The sequence below is a fragment of the Mesoplodon bidens genome (genome assembly GCF_964165515.1).
Source record: "Mesoplodon bidens genome assembly, chromosome: X".
Lineage (NCBI taxonomy): Eukaryota > Metazoa > Chordata > Mammalia > Artiodactyla > Ziphiidae > Mesoplodon > Mesoplodon bidens.
The window spans coordinates 112,785,589-112,803,937 of NC_138163.1; the positions used below are offsets into that span (position 1 = coordinate 112,785,589).

The following is an 18,349-nucleotide window of genomic DNA, read 5'->3' on the forward strand; positions in this document are numbered from 1 at the left end:
TGATGCATGGTAATATCCTCCCCGTATCTGCATAGGGTTCTTCTGCTCAACAGATCGTCATGATGCATTGCATCACAGAATCCTGCTGTAGTGCTTCAGAGACAGCTGAGAAGTCCCATGGGAGCCTTCTTCAGTCATTACTACAAGGACTAAAATACCAGGAGACCTGGAAGTCATTCTTAGGATTTGACAAAATACCCTAATCTCTAAATGAATCGATTTATTATGTAGTTGGTACAAAGTAGGAATGTAATATTTTATGATTGAGTACATCTTTTACTGTTAAAAAAGAAAGCATCCATTTTTGGTTGTGAGATGAGTAGAATTTAGAGTCTAGCAGCATTGTATTTTTCCTGTTACTTTGCGAATCCAGAATTTCTTTGGAAAGGTAATTTAACTTAAGAATATGCACTTTGGAGGCAGACAAACCTGAGTATGTAACCCCGGTTCCTCAAGTTTGACCCATGGGGCCTTGGGCAAGGTTTAACCTCTGCAATTTTGTTTTCTCATGTATAAAATGAGAATTCTCCAACTACCAACCTCATAGTGTTTTTGTGTAGGAATAAAATCAGATTATGTTTGGACAGAGCTCATCACGGGATTAGGCACCTAGGAAGTGCTCAATAGATATTAGTTATCCACCCATTAACAAATCTTCATTGTCATAATACAACTATAATAGAGCAAATGTTGCTGACACCTCCAACAAAATACGATACTTTGTAGTTCCCATGTGCCTGTTTTTTTTTGCTTTAAATGTTCTTATCTTCCATTTTGCCCTTGACTATGTCACACAGGCACTTCGAGGAGAAATTGCACCTCTCAAAGAGAATGTAAGCCACATCAATGACCTTGCTCGCCAGCTCACCACGTTGGGCATTCAGCTGTCACCATATAACCTCAGCACTCTGGAAGACCTGAACACCAGATGGAAGCTTCTGCAGGTAAGCATATTATAAGCATTGCAGGTCCTTCTGTCAGTAAGAGAATATACAGATAAAGCTTGTTTGTAAGGAAAAATAAAAGTAATTTCTTCATGTGATACTCATGATAGTATTTTCTGAGTGTAGGATATTTTGTATTATTTAATAATTCCCTATGTGTATGTTTTCAAGCCTATTAATATTCATTTTTTAATGGCTTAGAGTTAGACTTTACTATATCTTACAATAAACATGGAAGATAACGCTGAATCATGCTAGAAGAACTAAATTACTGGCATGCAGTTACTTTGTACTATCATTGCTTGGATTCTTAACACATCTTTCCTTTTGGAATCCTAATTTAAACAAGAGTCAATGGTAAGACACATTCTAAATCTTTTAAAGAAAGAACATCCTATCACAAACCCACACAACGAAGTTTTTCATAGGTTTGCATAATAAATAAAGGGAATGTAAGTGTGCTCAAAGTCACACTTACTGGCTGTGGGACCTCTGGCAAGTTATTTAACTTTTCTGTGCCTCAGTGTTTCATCTGAAGAAAATGGGGATGTTAAATGTTTCTAAAACATTTGTCTATTATCAGGACGAGTAAGTTGAAATACATGGGAAATGCTTAGTAAAGTACTAGCCACATGGTTAGCACTGTGTGAATTCTAGTTCTTGGTGTTATTGCAGTTATAATTGTTATTATTATAGCATACAGGTTTTGGAATCAGACTTACTTGAAGTCACTTGACCTCTTTGATTGTGCATTTCCTCGTCTCCAGCATGCTTGCTGTAATATTAAAGGAACTAATTCAGGTAGAGTTATTGGTACAGTACCTGGCTCACAGTAAGAACTCAAAATATGTAATGGTGGAATAGGTGTGTCTATATGTTCAATGCGTGAAGGCCACCGTTATACCCCCAAACCTTAAAACTGGTTTGACCATAGAATTAAGGAATTGTTTCTCTCTTTTTCTGGTTTCATAAGATGCACAGAGTATGCTTCTGGGGACAGAGAGGAAAGAGGAAACTAGGTTTAAAAATATTCGTTTTCCAGATTCAGCTACTTATAATATGTTTACATTTTACTTCCAGTCTGTTTTAAATTGCAGATATCATTTTTAAGTTTTGTAATTGTAGATATTATCTTGTGTTTTGTAATTTTCCCTTAATATTTTTTATATACATTTATTTATTTTTGGCTGCATTGAGTCTTTGTTGCTGCGCGCGGGCTTTCTCATTGCGGTGGCTTCTCTTGTTGTGGAGCACGGGCTCTAGGCGCGCAGGCTTCAGTAGATGTGGCACGTGGGCTCAGTAGTTGTGGCTCGTGGGCTCTAGAGCACTGGCTCAGCGGTTGTGGCGCACGGGCTTAGTTGCTCCGTGGCATGTGGGATCTTCCCAGACCAGGGCTCGAACCCATGTCCCTGCGTTGGCAGGCGGATTCTCAACCACTGCGCCACCAGGGAAGTCCCTCCCTTAATATTATAAAATGGGCTTTTTGTACATTACAATACTCTTTAAGTAAACATTATTATAATGGGTACATATTGAGATGAATATATTATAATTTATATTTGTATACTAAAATAAAAATAAAAATATTTATTTTCAGTGTTTCAGTAAGAAAAAAATGGTAAACCAGATTACTTTTCCTATTGGCAGTCCATTTAGGGGTGTGACTGAAAGTCCTGTTAAAGAATTGCTAGATCTTTAATAAAAACAAGTTCCAAACTCAAGACCTCTTGAGATCTCATATAATTTAATTTTTGTGGTGATGGATAGTCTTGAAATACATGTATGATAGATTGTTATAAGTGGCATTGACTAAAGCAAGGCAATATATTTAAGAGATTACATGCATTTCTATGTTTATTTGCTCCACAGTGGTTAAGTACTATTAAAATCTTACCAGTTTCATCCTTAGTATGTTTCTCAATTTAAACATAAATAAGGAAAGTAATAAATGTCCAAGGAAAACCAATGGACACATTCGTTCCATCCAAGCACTCTTGAACTATTATCTTAAGATTTCTTTTAGTGAGCTGAATGCCACCTTTGCTTTCAGAATGTGATATAAATCCGTGACAATGGCATGTAAATTTATAAATGAGATAAAAATATTATGATAGGAAAAGTTAAAAAAAATCAATGCTAAGTGATCCGTCATAGTTGCACTATTATTTAAATATGAAGTATGAGAAAATATGAATAGCTTAATTTGTATCCATTCTTTAAAATGAATAAGGACTTGGTTATAAATATAGGGAAGTACATAAAAGAAGACAGTGTGATGTCGTAAAAAGAGTGTAGGAGTGAATAGAATACCTGACTTCAAACTGAAGCTCAGCTATTATTTGACCATGTTATCTTGGGAAAGCCATTTGACGTCTCCCAGCTTCTATTTCCTCGTTTGTAAAACGCAATAATGCATTTCGTCTTAGGTCACAGCCAGTTCAATCCTATGATTGTGTATGTGGATATCTGGGGGAGATACACATATGACAAAATTTAGTTTAGAATCAATGGAGTTGCTTCCTCTTCATAATACAAACGTGACTTGTTGGGATTATGTTCCTCCTTCTATCAGTATAATTCTAACTTTTCAACCTCTCATCTCCAACACGCATATAACACAGCCTTCTCATATTAAATAATTCAGTTTGTGGCATATGCTGTTATTGTGGCAAATTTCACACGTTGCTATTTTTGAACGTGACCTTAAGAATAGGCTTAAAAAGTGTTTTTAGCAGAAAGCTGATAAATACAAGGCTGGGGGTTGCACATAACTGAGTCAAGTTGATTCCATTTTTTTCTTTGACCAGAATTCTAACCACTCTGCTATATTATAAATGTGAGTCCTTGTTCAGAAAGTGAACAAAGCAAGAAGTGAGGTTCGTATCAAACAACTTTATCCCCATTCCTGAAAGAGCAACTCATACATCCTGTTGAGAACCTTTTACATTTAGAAGAATGTATGTGAGACTAAAGCATTACCCAGCTTCTGTGGAGGGGAGTGTGAGCCCACCATTATTATGACATCATATTTCTGTGAAAATAAAGAACTCATTCACTTACAGTGCTATGTCCGTTAACTAAAATCATGACAGAAGTGTGAGTTCATCTTTGCTTCTGTGTCTGATAAGACAAAGAAAAACTAAGAATGGAGAGTTGGGGTAGTGGGAAGGCAGATATAAGCCTAAGAAAAAGAGTCTTACATTTGAGCAAATAGTGTAACAGAAGAAGTAGAGTGACATACTACCAGGCTATGTCTACTTGATATCAGAATATCCTGGGTTTAGTTACAGGATCCATTAATTTTTACTTAAGAAAGGCATGCTGGTAATTTAGCTGTGTGTAATATCTCTCAAAATGATAGGAACACATAAACCACATAGATATGAACATCAATAGCAGTGTAAGACCCAGTCACAGAGTATCTGTACATAGAAATAGAATGTATAGGGAGTTCTGGATTTATATTGAATCCACGAATAGAAGTATAGAGACACTGATTTGCCCATGTGAAACTCTCCGTGGGAATAAAATCCTATTTTCTCCCTCAGGGTAGACACGTTGGTGTGGATGTTTCTGTGAGACCATCGGACAATGTGTTTTTGACAAAGGAAACCATCATTCCTTGTAGTTACAAAGAGTTTTCACGTACATTACCTCACTTAATCCTCAAAACATTATGATTATGTATTATGGTTACATAGTATCACTGTTCCCTTGTACAAGTAAGGAAACTGAGACTTTCAGAGACGATAAGTGACACAGTGGCAGTCACACAGCTTTTGGGTGTCAGTCACGACCTGAATCAGTTGTGAACTGCAACTCCCTACTCTTTTTGTTGCCTCTTCTCACAGTCCTGTTAAGTGTGCACTTAACAGAGTCATACTGTAAAGCTATTTTGGGCAACACAATACTTCACTTTTTTTTTCATGCTTCACTTCTTTTTTAAGCAATTCTCAGGGATATCAACTTTGAAAGCTTCCTTTACAAACCAGTGGATTAATGAGCCCAGTTCACTGTACCCCTTAAAATCACACCTGTCGTTTCAAATATAAAATTATACAGCATTATATTGCTCATTGTCTTTATAACTCAGCAGTTGTACTAAAATCAACCAAAAGTGATTTTAATGAATTAGCTCTTAAAGTGGAACCAATGTTAATACCTGATCCAGTAGAAATGGGTATTGAAACGAAATGGGTATTGAAACCAAATGGGAAGAAAAACTGATGATAAACCTTTCTAATTTTGAAGCATTGCACACACTTTTAGTGCCATAGTTGTGCTCTTTAGTCACCAAACACAAGTACTATAGGGAAGTACTACTAGGGAATGTTCTACCCATTTCTCTGCATCAAGAGTAAGCCCATGAATAGCGACAGAAGCTGCAAATACACCTTAATATAAAATGTAAATGCTTCGTTGACTGTAGGATGTATGAAATGTAATCACTTGAAAAGTATTAAATATGAAGACATTTCCATGCATGACATTCTTTAAATATGTTTAAGGACAGCATCATGAATTAAGTGTTTTTAAAGGTTTCCTAAGATTCTTCCAAGGTCATGCGGGCAGCTATATACTCCGTCGTCACATCTCTGTGGTAACTTTCTGTCACAGGGATGTAGACCCTCATCTTCTGTATACTCCATTCCTTCTTTCATTGTTTCCTTCTTTCCTTCTTTCATTCAGTCAGCACTGATTAAGCATCTACTATGTAGCAAGCAGACATTGTAATTGTCCTATCTGGTCCAAGGACATAGTGACCAAAACTCCCTTCACTGCTTATGCCATCTTAAGCAAAGTTTTTTTGGTTGGTTTGTTTTTATAAATCTATTTATTTATTTTTGGCTGCGTGGAGTCTTCGTTGCTGCGCATGGGCTTTCTCTAGTTGTGGCGAGTGGGGGCTGCTCTTCGTTGCAGTGCACAGGCTTCTCATTGCGGTGGCTTCTCTTGTTGTGGAGCACGGGCTCTAGGCGCGTAGGCTGCAGTAGTTGTGGTGCACAGGCTCAGTAGTTGTGGCTTATGGGCTCTAGAGTACAGGCTCAGTAGTTGTAGCGCCCTGGCTTAGTTGCTCCACGGCATGTGGGATCTTCCCAGACCAAGGCTCGAACCCATGTCCCCTGCATTGGCAGGTGGATTCTTAACCACTGCGCCACCAGGGAAGCCCTTAAGCAAAGTTTTATAGATGAATTTTCTTTCCTTACTTCCATAATGGTCCACCCTCCCTCCCTTTCTCCATCTTATAAACAAATATGTGTGTGTGTGTGTGTGTGTGTGAGAGAGCTATTGCGACACTAATACTATAAAAGTAGTACCTTTTCAGATCTCTGGCTTACAAATTCTTCAATAATTTCTGACTGGGAGTTTGGTCTATGTAATAAGATTAACAAGATTCGTGGAAGGACATGGAATCATATTCAGCTGGCCAACAGAAATATTTGCGTAGCTTCATTTTTTAAAAAAACTAAGCAAGATTTTTAATTGAAAAAAATTAAAAGTTCCAACGGAGAAGGTTATGTTCTTTACTTGGGTGAGATAGGTTTTTGAAGCAGGCTTCTATTTATCTATCGCTTGGCCAAAAAGTTCGTTCGGGTTTTCGTAACATTGTACAGAACAACCCGAACGATCTTTTTGGCCAACCCAATATGTATGTATGTTGGTCCTTATCATCGTTGAGTACATGATTTGATCCTTTAAATGTGTTGATGGATTTTGAACATTTTCCTTATGTTCTTTTTCTTGTTTTAAGGATCTTGGGCTAATCATTTTACGTTGTGGTTTATGGGGTCCCTTCTATGCAGGAAGTGTAGGTGAGCTGGGCAGTCTGCTCCTACAAATAATGTGGACCCATTGCCAACTGAGGGTGAGGAGAGGACAGCCAACTTTCTTCACTTCAGTCTTGCTGAGGGTTGGTTCTGCCGATGTCTCCTTAGCATGCCCTTCCTTGACTTTTTCTTTAATAAGACCAAAAATGATTCTGCTTGTGGTTAGATCACAGAACTCAGAAGAAAATGAGCCTGTGGCCATTCTCAAAGGAAATGTTTTCCTGCATCAGTGGTTCTCAAATGCTAGTGAGCCTCAGAATCCCTTGGAAGACTTATTAAAACACAGATCACTGTATGATCACTGTGTGTGGGCCCCACTTGCAGAGTTTCTGATTCAGTAGGTCTGGGATGGGGCCTGAGATTCTGTATTTCTAACAAGCTCCCAAGTGAGGCTGCTGCTGGTCCAGAGCCCACACTTTGAGAACCATTATTCCACATTAAACACTTGCTGGGTACAGCTGGGTTTAAAAGGTTAAATATATATATGACTTCTGCAAGACACTTTGAGAACTTTAGAGTTACACTGTGGAAAATAAGCATAATGTCATGCAGAAAATTCTGTATCAGAGGAGTGTTACTGTGCTACAAGAAGGTGGAGACCAAAGCACTCATCTTTGAGGCAGAAAGAAAAGGGTGAAGGGAACTTTTAGTAGATTCCTAGTGAATTTAACTTCCATATGAATTTATAACTATAAATCCAAAATGTAAATATGGATGAATATAATAAACATAATGTAAATATGAATTTATAGTTACTATATTTCAAGACACATGATCTAGATGTAGATACTGAGCCCTTGAATGTAGCCAGTCCAAATTGAAGTGTGTTGTAAGTGTAATATGCACATCAGCTTTCAAGGACTTAGTACCAAAAAAAGGAATGTAAGCCATCTCATTAATATTTTTGTATTGATTATATGTTGAGGTGAAAATATTTTGATGTATTTGGTTAAGTAAAATATATCATCATAATTAATCTCACCCATTTCTTTTTCTGATTATTTGAAGTAAGATATTTCTATTGAAAAAGAACCAAGTGAGCCTGTAGCTTCAAGTAAAACAACCGACAGTGTTTCTTTTTTACTTTTTCAGTATGTCTACTAGAAAATTTAAAATAGTGTATGCAGCTCTCCTTATATTTCTGTTGGATAGTACTGATCTAGAAGGTAAATCTCAAAACCTGGCATGGATAAGAGTCACCTGCAGAGCTTGTTAAAATACCCCCCAAGACTCAGTAGGTATTGGCTGAAATCTGTGATTCTGCATTTCTATCAAGCTCCCAGGAGATGCTGTTGATCTGTGACCACGTATAAAAGATTTGTTCCCAAACTGTGGGTCACAGAGTTTTACGGAGAGGTGTAGAAATATATTTTTGCATGAAGCATTGTCTGTAGCTAGAATACAAAACTGTCTTGCCCATATACCAGTATTTTTCATAAATAAGTAACTGCAGGTGTGGTTACTAAACTCATACAGATTTTTATCGGTCGGTCACTTTTTCACAATTAACAGATACTAAGTAATACTTTTATTATGTGGGGATCCTCTAAGTCTTGGAAAGTTAATATGGGATCCACAGGCTTGAAAAGACTGAAAGCCACTATCCAAAAATATTGTAGGAAAAATTATTCTAACACATTCTAAACTGTAGGTAGCTCTTGTAAAAAGATTTCAGCTATAACGTCGAGTTTGATGTGCCCTTTGGCAGGAGTTTTTTAAAGTTGAAGGTAAAGGAAATGAAAAGAACAAAAAGGAAAGAAGAATGTGTTTGTTTTAGAAAAGGTTGGGTCACAGAAGGATTTGTTGACATTAGGAATAGAATGACCCATGAAAAAAGGGACAATTGAGTTCTAGGAAAACATCTTTTCAGTAAAGAGAGAACAATCATTTATGCTGAACCTCATCTCTGTTTAAAAAAAAAAAAAACAGAAGTGAACAAGTCCCTTTAAAGATTTAAAGGAATGTGTAAATCTAAATGTCCAGGCTAGTTACAGCTCTCAGAATACACTTAGGTTAAAGTGCACTGTCAAGCTTATGGACGTTTTCCTCAGTCATTGTGGTTTACAATGTTTTTACAGCTAATTTTACTTCATTCAAGAGGAATGATACTGAAGTTGCCCGGGTACCCTTGAAAGTAACGTAGACCAGATGTTCCAGAGTCCAACCTCCTCACCCCAAGGAAGAATAATCTAGTTTTCAAGGGCATACTTTATTTTTTCTAAAAGGCATCAGGCTGTGTGGGACCATAGGGAGAAAAATGAATGATGTAGGGAGTGTGACCAAAAAAAATTTATGAGGTACAAAATGAGAATGAAGCCAGTAGGAGTCAAAGATATGTTTATGACTTAGAATGAAAGGCATATTAATTTTTTTAGAGATTTTATAAAGTGAACCAAAATCATTATGAAGTATTAGTTTGGTTACCTGAATGCTTGATCTTTCTGTACTACTTACTTTCTGATTTGTTTTCATCAGGAACACTTTTTGCTAGTGCTGAAGCCAGCTACTATGGCAGTACATATAATAGTTTTATTATTGTTTTTAAAGATGTAGTGTGTTCCTGTTAAATGTGTTTAAACAGCAGTTTTATGTATGTATGTATTTCTTTTAGCCTCTTGATCTCTCTGATTTCTTTTCAGAAATACGCATATAATTATGAGTACTTAAAATTGCCTTAATGCCCCTTTTCCTTCTCCCTTATTGTGCAGCTGACATTTGCCCTTTCCTCAGAATTCTCACTGCTTTATTCTTTATTCTTCTAAGTGTCCTTCTCCCTCCAGCCTGACCTCCCTCCTTCACTGCAGCCTGACCCCGCCCCACCCATTCTTCTGCATTTGTTTGCCCTGGTGATTTGCTTCTTTGCTTTTCCCACTCTCCCGCTGCGTGTGAAACACTCCGCCAGCAGCTGCTCACATTTCCCTGGCTACGTCATGCACAACATTCAAAGAGCTGCTGTTCTCACATGTCCACCAGAAAGACTCCACCTCTTCTCCTTCCCTCCGCATTCCTCTAGAAATAACCCGCTTTCAGACCAAATGAAAAGCTGGATGTTAAAGCCAACTCTGTAAGTAGGACCGGAAACCAGCTTATGAAATTCAGAAATGCTATTTTTAAAGGTCAGTACCACAAAGGGAATTTTAAATTACTGTAGGTTGTCTTAATATTTCTTTATTCTTACAACTTCTATAATGTCCTTAAAATAATGATCATTATGATATAAATTCTCCCTTCAGTTAATATATTCATTCATTTCAGAGGTAGAGCTGGGGTTGGAAAATATGATAAATTGGAAAGTATTAGAAATACAGGGCCATACTTTTTTATACAGGGCCATACTTTTTGGGCCAGTGAAGTCGCACAAGATAAATTCGAGAAGAATTGTTTTTAGAGAGTATTATGCATTGCTGAAATTAATAATGAGCACTTATCTAGCATTTACTGCCTGCCATTCACTATTCTAAGCGTGTTTACATGTACTGTATTCATGCTTTTAAGCCTCACAGTCACCCTTTGAGGTAGATATTATTATTATTATTATTTTTTTTCATAAGGTAGATATTATTTTTATCCTCCTTTCACAGATGAGGAGAATGAGAAACTAAAAGGTTAGATTGCTGGCCTGAGGTCGCATAGCTGGTAAATGAGAGCCAGGGTTTGAACCCAGGCAGCCTGGCTGTGGAGTCTGTCAGAACGACTAACTATACAATACCACTTCTTTGCTATAAAGTTAGATAGACATGACAGTATGTCCCTTTAAGCAAGAAGTATGACTTTCTCCTTACATTTACTCATTTGTCAGGGATCACCTGCATTAAGAGTTTAGGAAATGCAGATTTAAAGTAGGATGAGTATATGAATCTCAGACCACACTCTCAGAAATAGCCTGTTTAGAACCGAGGCTGAATCATTCACAGATTCAAAAAGGAGAATCTCATCTGTAGAACCAGGAGGAATTAATCATCAAAATCTTCCTGAAGTGTGCAGAAGTACTCCTTCATTCAATAAATATTTTTCTGGTCCCTACCCTCTGCCAGACTCTGTGCTATGTAGTAGGGATGCAGTCATGGAAACACTAAGCACTCTCTGCCCTAATGGGGGTTATAGTTTCTTGGGAAGACAGACATTTTTAAAATTCCCATATAATAATTACAAATTGTGGTAAGTGTTATGAGAGAAGATGCAGAGAAAGTGACCTTCCAACTGAAACCTAAAGGAAGAAGACAAGTTAGCTAAGTGACTTTTCTATTCACCTGTAGCTTTTATTCTAAATAAAAGCCTGAAGCTTGGGACTAACAAACTAAACAGAGTAGTAAAATTCCAGTATGTAAATTTAATAACTAGAAATCATTTGAAGTAATGGACTGCAGAGTTAATATATAATTAAGTTACATCAAAAGAGAATTTCCTATCATTCTCTATCACAGACAGCATCCTGTTTGCTTGCTTCGCGGCACTTAACGAAAATCTATAGCTATGTGTTTGTTTATTAAACGTTTATCTGCACCACTTTGAATGTCAGCTCCATGCAGGCGGCAGGGGCCCTAACTACCATATCTACTGATACTTGTCAGTATCTTTTACATAGTAGGCATTCACTAAATAGTTCTTGAATCGCTGAAAGCATGAAATTAAGCAGAATTGTTGTTGAAAACTAAAATAAGTGGAAAACTATACCACAGGGGGTATATTAGGAAACAAAACTATTATTTCTGAAGAAACAGTATTCATGTCTAGATCTATGGATGTATAAAGTTTACCAATGCTTAAATAATTTTCAAGATTTCCAAAAAGAAAAATAATTGATCAGAAATTAAATGTGCATCCTTTACTCTGTGGTGAACATGGTTTACTCATATCTTAGACCCTTATCAACAATTAATGATCTGTCTGCTCTGATGACATGGAATATACTTAATATTACCTTTGGAGGAATATGAGATAAAATAGCTTTTCTTCCTCTCCCTGCTTTATTTTAATTTAGATATAAATGACATATAATTATACTCATTTCAAGTGTACGACACAATGATTTGATATTTGTATCTATTGTGAAATAATCACCACAATTTGTCTAGTTAACATTCATCACCATACCTAGTTACAAAATCTTTTTTCTTGTGATGAGAACTTCTAAAATAAACTCTTTAAGCATCTTCCAAATATGCAGTACAGTATTTTTGTGTGTGTGTGTGCAAAAATGTTCATGGAAGCTTTATTCACAACAGCCTCAAACCGGAAACAACCCAATCCATGAATAGGTGAGTGAATAAACCTATTTGGTGTATTCATATAATCCATTACTACTAGGTGATGGAAGGAATTAAAAAGAGCAAACTATGAATGTGTGTAACAACATGGATGAATACCAAAAACGTGTTGTGCAAATAAGCTGGACCCAAAAAAATAGATACTCTGTGGTGCCATTTACAAGAGGTTCTAGAATAGGCAAAACTAATCTATGGTGAAATAAATCAAAATGGTAGTTGTCCCTGGAAGGTACAAGGAGAGACGACCAGGAATGGGCATGAGAGGACTTTCTGGGATGATGGAAATATTCTATATCTTGATAGGAGTTACAAGGTTACATACTTTCCGTAACCCATCGAACTGTACAGTAAAACGTGTGCATTTCACTGTATGTAAACCATACCCCAATAAAAATGGTTTTTTGAAGACTCACATAATACCTAAGTGTATAGAATAAACCTTGAAAGTTTTTCTTAGCCTGACCATCTACCTGCACCCCACTTTCCCTTTTCAAACACACACACTCCCCACTCGGTTTGGCCTGTTATCCTTCCAGTCTTGTTAATGCATTTACATGCCTACGTAACATACCCCGTCCCTCCCCCCACACACATTTTCTTCTTACATACACAGCATCAGAGCACAGACGTTGTTCTATGCAGAATTGTCTCTGAGAAAGCACATCTGACTGTCATTACCTCCCTGCCTCTTAAAGCTTTCTAATGGTTTTCCCTTGCCTTAGGACAAAGTCCGACCCCCTAACCCTGCTTATAAGTCCCCGGGAGGTCCAGGCTCTTCCTCCCTGGCCAGTCTCACACCCTCAACTTCCTTGTTCATTAGAGACTTCTTCCTCCCCGAGCTTCCTCGGCCTGAAACATTTCCACCATCCTCCTGCTTTTGATCTGGTTCTTTTTTTTTTTTTTTAACTGTATCTTTTTCTTTCCCTCCTAGAGATTCTTTTTTTTTTTTTTAAACTGAAGTATAGTTGACTTACAATGTTGCATTAGTTACACATACCTATATATATATATTCTTTTTCAGATTCTTTTCTGTTACAATATGGCTGTTAGGCTCTTAATACACATTCTTTTGGTCACTTCTTTTTTTTTCTCTTTTTTGCAGTAACCAATTTTTTTAACATCTTTATTGGAGTATAATTGCTTTACAGTGGTGTGTCAGTTTCTGCTTTATAACAAAGTGAATCAGCTATACATATACATATATCCCCATATCTCCTCCCTCTTGCGTCTCCCTCCCACCCTCCCTATTCCACCCCTCTAGGTGGTCACAAAGCACCGAGCTGATCTCCCTGTGCTATGTGGCTGCTTCCCACTAGCTAGCTATTTTACGTTTGGTAGTGTATATATGTCCATGCCACTCTCTCGCTTCGTCCCAGCTTACCCTTCCCCCTCCCCGTATCCTCAAGTCCATTCTCTAGTAGGTTGCAGTACAGTATTATTAACTGTAATCATCATGCTGTACATTACATCCCTGTAACTTAATTTATTTTACAACTGAAAGTTTGTACCTTTTGATGCCTTTCACCCGTTTCACCCACCCACCTCCGCCTGTGGAAACCACCCATCTTTTCTCTGTATCTATGAGTTCATTTTTTTGTTTTGTTTTATTTGTTTTAGATTCCACGTATCAGTGAGATAACACAACATTTGTCTTTCTGAGTTATTTCACTTACACGTAATGCCCTCAAGGTCCATCCATGTTGTCACAAATGCCAAGATTTCATTGTACATTTTCTTTATTCACTCATCTGTCAGTGGACACTTAGGTTGTCCCCAGGTCTTGGATATTATAAATAATACTGCAATGAATTTGTAGAAAATGTAGATGAACTTTCATTTTCCAGTTTGATATAAATAGGATATACAGTATACACTCTTTTTTTTTTTTAATTTATTTATTTATTTTTGGCTGTGTTGGGTCTTCGTTTCCGTGGGAGGGCTTTCTCTAGTTGCGGCGAGCGGGGGCCACTCCTCATCGCGGTGCGCGGGCCTCTCACTCTCTCGGCCTCTCTTGTTGCGGAGCACAGGCTCCAGGCGCGCAGGCTCAGTAGCTGTCGCTCACGGGCCCAGCCGCTCCGCGGCATGTGGGATCCTCCCAGACCAGGGCTCGAACCCGTGTCCCCTGCATTGGCAGGCAGGCTCTCAACCACTGCACCACCAGGGAAGCCCCCAGTATACACTCTTTTGGTCTCATTTCTTTCAGTCACCATACATATCTTGAGATTCATCCATGTTGTTACATGAATCAATAGTTTATCCCTGTTTGTTGCTGAGTAGTATTCCATTATATGAAAATACTCCAGTTTATTTATTCATTCACCTTTTAGTGGACTTTCGGGTTGTTTCCATTTGGGGGCTATTACAAATAAAGCTGCTATGAACATTCATGTACAAGTCTTTAAATGGACTTATGTTTTTATTTCTCTTGAGTAAATGCCTAGGAGAGGGACAGCTAGATTATATGATAGGTGTGTGTTTAACCTATTAACACAAAGCAGCTGTACCATTTTACATTCCCACCAGCAATGGATGAGAGTTACAGTTCTTTCATATCCTCTCTAAATTTTGATATGGTCAATCTTTTCTATTTTAGCCATTTCAATAGATATGTAGTAGTATCTCACTGTGGTTTTAATTTGCATTTCCCTAATGTCTAATGATGTAACTTCCAGCTTTCTTGTTATGAGTGCTGGCATGGTGTAACTTTTTTTCATTTATTTGCTTTTAGCCTATTTGTATCTTTATATTTAATGTGCATTTCTTCTAGGCAGCGTATAATTGGATTTTGCTTTCTTTTAATCCAATCTGACAATCCCTTTTAATTGGGATTATTTAAACCATTTATATTTAATGTGATTATTGACATAGTTAGGTGTAAACCTATCATCAAGCTACTTATTTTTGCTTCATCCCATTGGTTCTTTGCTTTTTCCTCTTTTTCTGTCTTTGTTTGTTCCTCTTTTTCTGTCTTTGTTTAGATTAATTGGAATTAATGAATCCATTATCTCCTATGTTGGCATATTAGCTATAACTGTTTTGTTATTTTAGTTGCTTTAGGGTTTACAGTATACATCTTTAACTTATTACAGTGTATCTTTGAGTGGAATTAGACCACTTCACATATGATATAAGAAACTTTCTATAATATATTTCTATTAATCACTTTCCAAAGTGTGTGCTACTGTTTGATCCTTTGGGGTCTTTTAAGATTAAGTGGGATTAGGTCAACACTCAGTCTAGGGCTAATTATCCCCCACTACTGAGGCAAGACCATTCTGTGTACTCTACCCAATGCCCTATGAATCTTGAGGGCTCCAGTATGATTGGTAGGAAATCGGCACTGCTCCCTGCCATATATGAGTGCTGGACAGTGTTATTTCTAATCCTTCCTGGTGATTTTTCCCCAGCCCCCCACAGTTTCCTCACACATGTGCTAATCAGTACTTAGGTAACTACTTGAGGGAGACCCTCTATAGATCTCTAGGGTTCTCTCTCTGCAGCTCTTTCCTCTCTGGGCTTCTGTCCTATGAATTCTAGCTATTCTAGGTTTCTCAGAGTCTCAGTTCCATCCCTTCAACTCAGGAAGTCTGCCAGGATCCTCCTGGGTTCTTCTTCCCCGTGCTGTGGTCTGGAAACTCTCTCAAAGTAGTAATCTGGGACTACCCTAGGGCTCACCTCATTATGTTTTCCATCTCTCAGGGGTCACTGTGCTCCCTTGTTTGATATCCATTGTCTTACAATCCATTGTTACATGTATTTTGTCCATGTTTTGGTTATTTCAAGACAGAGGTTAAATTTGGTCCTTATTACTCCATCTTGTCCAGAAGCAGGGGTCCTAAAATAGCTTTTGAAGTACTGGGTTTTTTCCCTTGATTTGGAGATCATACGCAAAGAATGTTGGAGGAAAACACGTAATTAGTTTATAATGGGCAATCCTCCAGACACAGAGATGCTATCAGGCACTTACCAACATTACACATACTTTGTTTTTCTTTCACAATAGCAGTGATTGCCTTGCACTGTTTCCATCATACTTTGCCTAGTTGTATTTAGGGCCTTGCTTTTGCAATCAAGTTGGCTAAGCCTCAAGCCTTAGTCTATATCTAAAGAATCTGGCCAGGGCCTAAAGCCAAGGCACAAGGTGCTACAAGCATTAATTGGCCAGTAGTACAGCTGCTAAATCTACTTTTAAAAGAGCTGAATATGTCAGTGTGTTTCACTGCTTTAAAAATATCCACTTTGAATTACTGAATATTTTAATATTCTTTATACTTCAGCAATCATTCTTTAAAAGCTTCTGTTTAATTATTTTTAATACTATATCATTTAATGACCAATGTACTACCATGCATGTCTTATTTGAGGAAAGATGGCCTGTTTAAGTTGTTACTACTCATCAGTTCAGAGGATTTTAGTTCTGGAAGTCCAGAAATCCAACCCTTGATTTTACAGACATCACATCATATGTCATAGTTCACCCAGCTAGTTAATAATGGAACCAGAACCAAAAACATGTTCTATATTCTTCTCACATCCTTTCATTTTATTCCTAAAAACACATCCTTCAGTTTAAATATTCTATATTCTAAAACGTTTTTAAAAGGAATTACTTATCCAAATCCCACCAGTCTTGCAAGGTCCATGTGAAACAATGCGATAAAGACTGTGAAAGTGCTTCAGAAACTATTAAATACTATGAAAATGTAAGTTTTATTATTAGAACTGCAGTTCATTTCTGTGAAGCCTTTCTAAACTTTTTCACTTTTCTGAACTTGATTATGCAGTATCTTTTCTAATACATTTGTTCTTCCTCTACAAGAATTTAATCCTTTCTGCCCTGCTGCGTTGTAAAAAGAGGGACTCTTCTTTTCTAGAATCTACTGATATTTTATAGTATTACACATCTAGTGGGTTCCCATTAAATGTTGAATAAAATTGTACCAAATTTCTTTCTAGATGTGTGGGCAAAAAAACCTATTCTGATCCTTAAAAAGAAAAGGTACTTTCAAAGATTAGTTATGGTAACACTTGCTCTTTTATATTTGCAATAAAATTGTTTTAATTCGTCTTACATTCAACTGATGCATCGTGTCTGCATCTCCTTGTTAAAACTGAATAGATTTCCAGGGTAATGTAATATTGATAATGTCTAACAACAGCTGCCTATACTAGCAAGAAAAAGAAGATAGGAGAGCACAGTCGTGAGCTTCAGATTTTTCCTTCTGCTTTTGGCATGCCTTTCCTCTGAATTATAGCTTACATTTCTTTATTATCTCAGTTTGACTTAGTCTTTCTAAATATGCACTTCTGTTTCCATCAATAAATACTTACTGAATTACCTCTTAATGTACTTTCTTTTTGTAACATAGAAAACTCACATGTGGGTGGATCACTCTATACATGGCACTTAGGAAATATAAAAAGATTTTGAATTGCTTCAAACAAGTCAGGACCCCCAGTTCTCAGGCATAGCTTTCTCTTCAGACACTTAAACTTTAGGGGCAATAAAGTTATCTACAGAGCTAGATCTATGGTGCTACACTTGGGAATTCTAACGTTAGCCTCTTTGAATTAAGTCCATTATCCATCATGTATCTCAGTATACTTCTGTGCAGTACATAGAATTTTCCTTTCAGAGTTACCTTTCCTCTTCCTGAATGTTACCTGCTGCCTGTCTGCTGAGTGTACTCTTAAACCCTCTTCTTCTCCATGGGTAGTGGCCCCTTTCCTGCTGGGCAAATTAGATACTCATCCTGCCACTGCAGCTTCCTTTCCAGCCTTTTCTGCTCCTGCAGCAAGCATGAGAGTTCTCTGCTGGTAGTTAGGATCTGTCCCTAGGAAGGTGGGACAAGTTGTCCTCAGTTAGGCCCCAAAGGAGTATTGTTTAATCTCTAGGGTGTGGTGGAGACACTATTATTTCCATTTCCCCAAACCTACTCCCTCTATTCTATACACGTACACCCTTCTCCCTTGCTGGCAGAGACCTGGCTTCTTCAGGATCTACCGTCCTCCAGATGACCATGTTCACAGAGGGAGGCCTCAGCCCCAGGGAGTGAATAATGACAGTACTGAGCTATTTCATGGTGATCTGCTGCTCCCCATCTCCTTGCCAAGCATTAGACATGGGCATTTAATGCAATCTCTGGCAATAAGATACAAAGGGAAGTCTGCTAGCGGAGCATCTGAGAAAGGTTCTCCTCACCCAGGGAACTAAATGGACGTTCTTTTTCTTCTGGATGCCGTGCCTACTTCTTGCCTGTGCCTGGAACGCTCTTCCCCCAGATATCTAAGTGAGTAACTCTGTCACTTTCTT

The 18,349-nt window shown here is 37.6% G+C and overlaps 1 protein-coding gene across 2 annotated transcripts in view; it reads left to right on the forward strand.

The window, feature by feature from the left end:
• Nucleotides 1–18,349, forward strand: part of DMD (dystrophin) — a 2,087,389-nt gene that overhangs the window by 1,760,798 nt on the left and 308,242 nt on the right. For both annotated transcript variants that reach the window (XM_081221405.1, XM_081221404.1), the window contains exon 60: nt 798–944. In XM_081221405.1, coding sequence (XP_081077531.1) covers nt 798–944 — 147 coding nt within the window. The remainder of the gene's footprint in view (nt 1–797; nt 945–18,349) is intronic.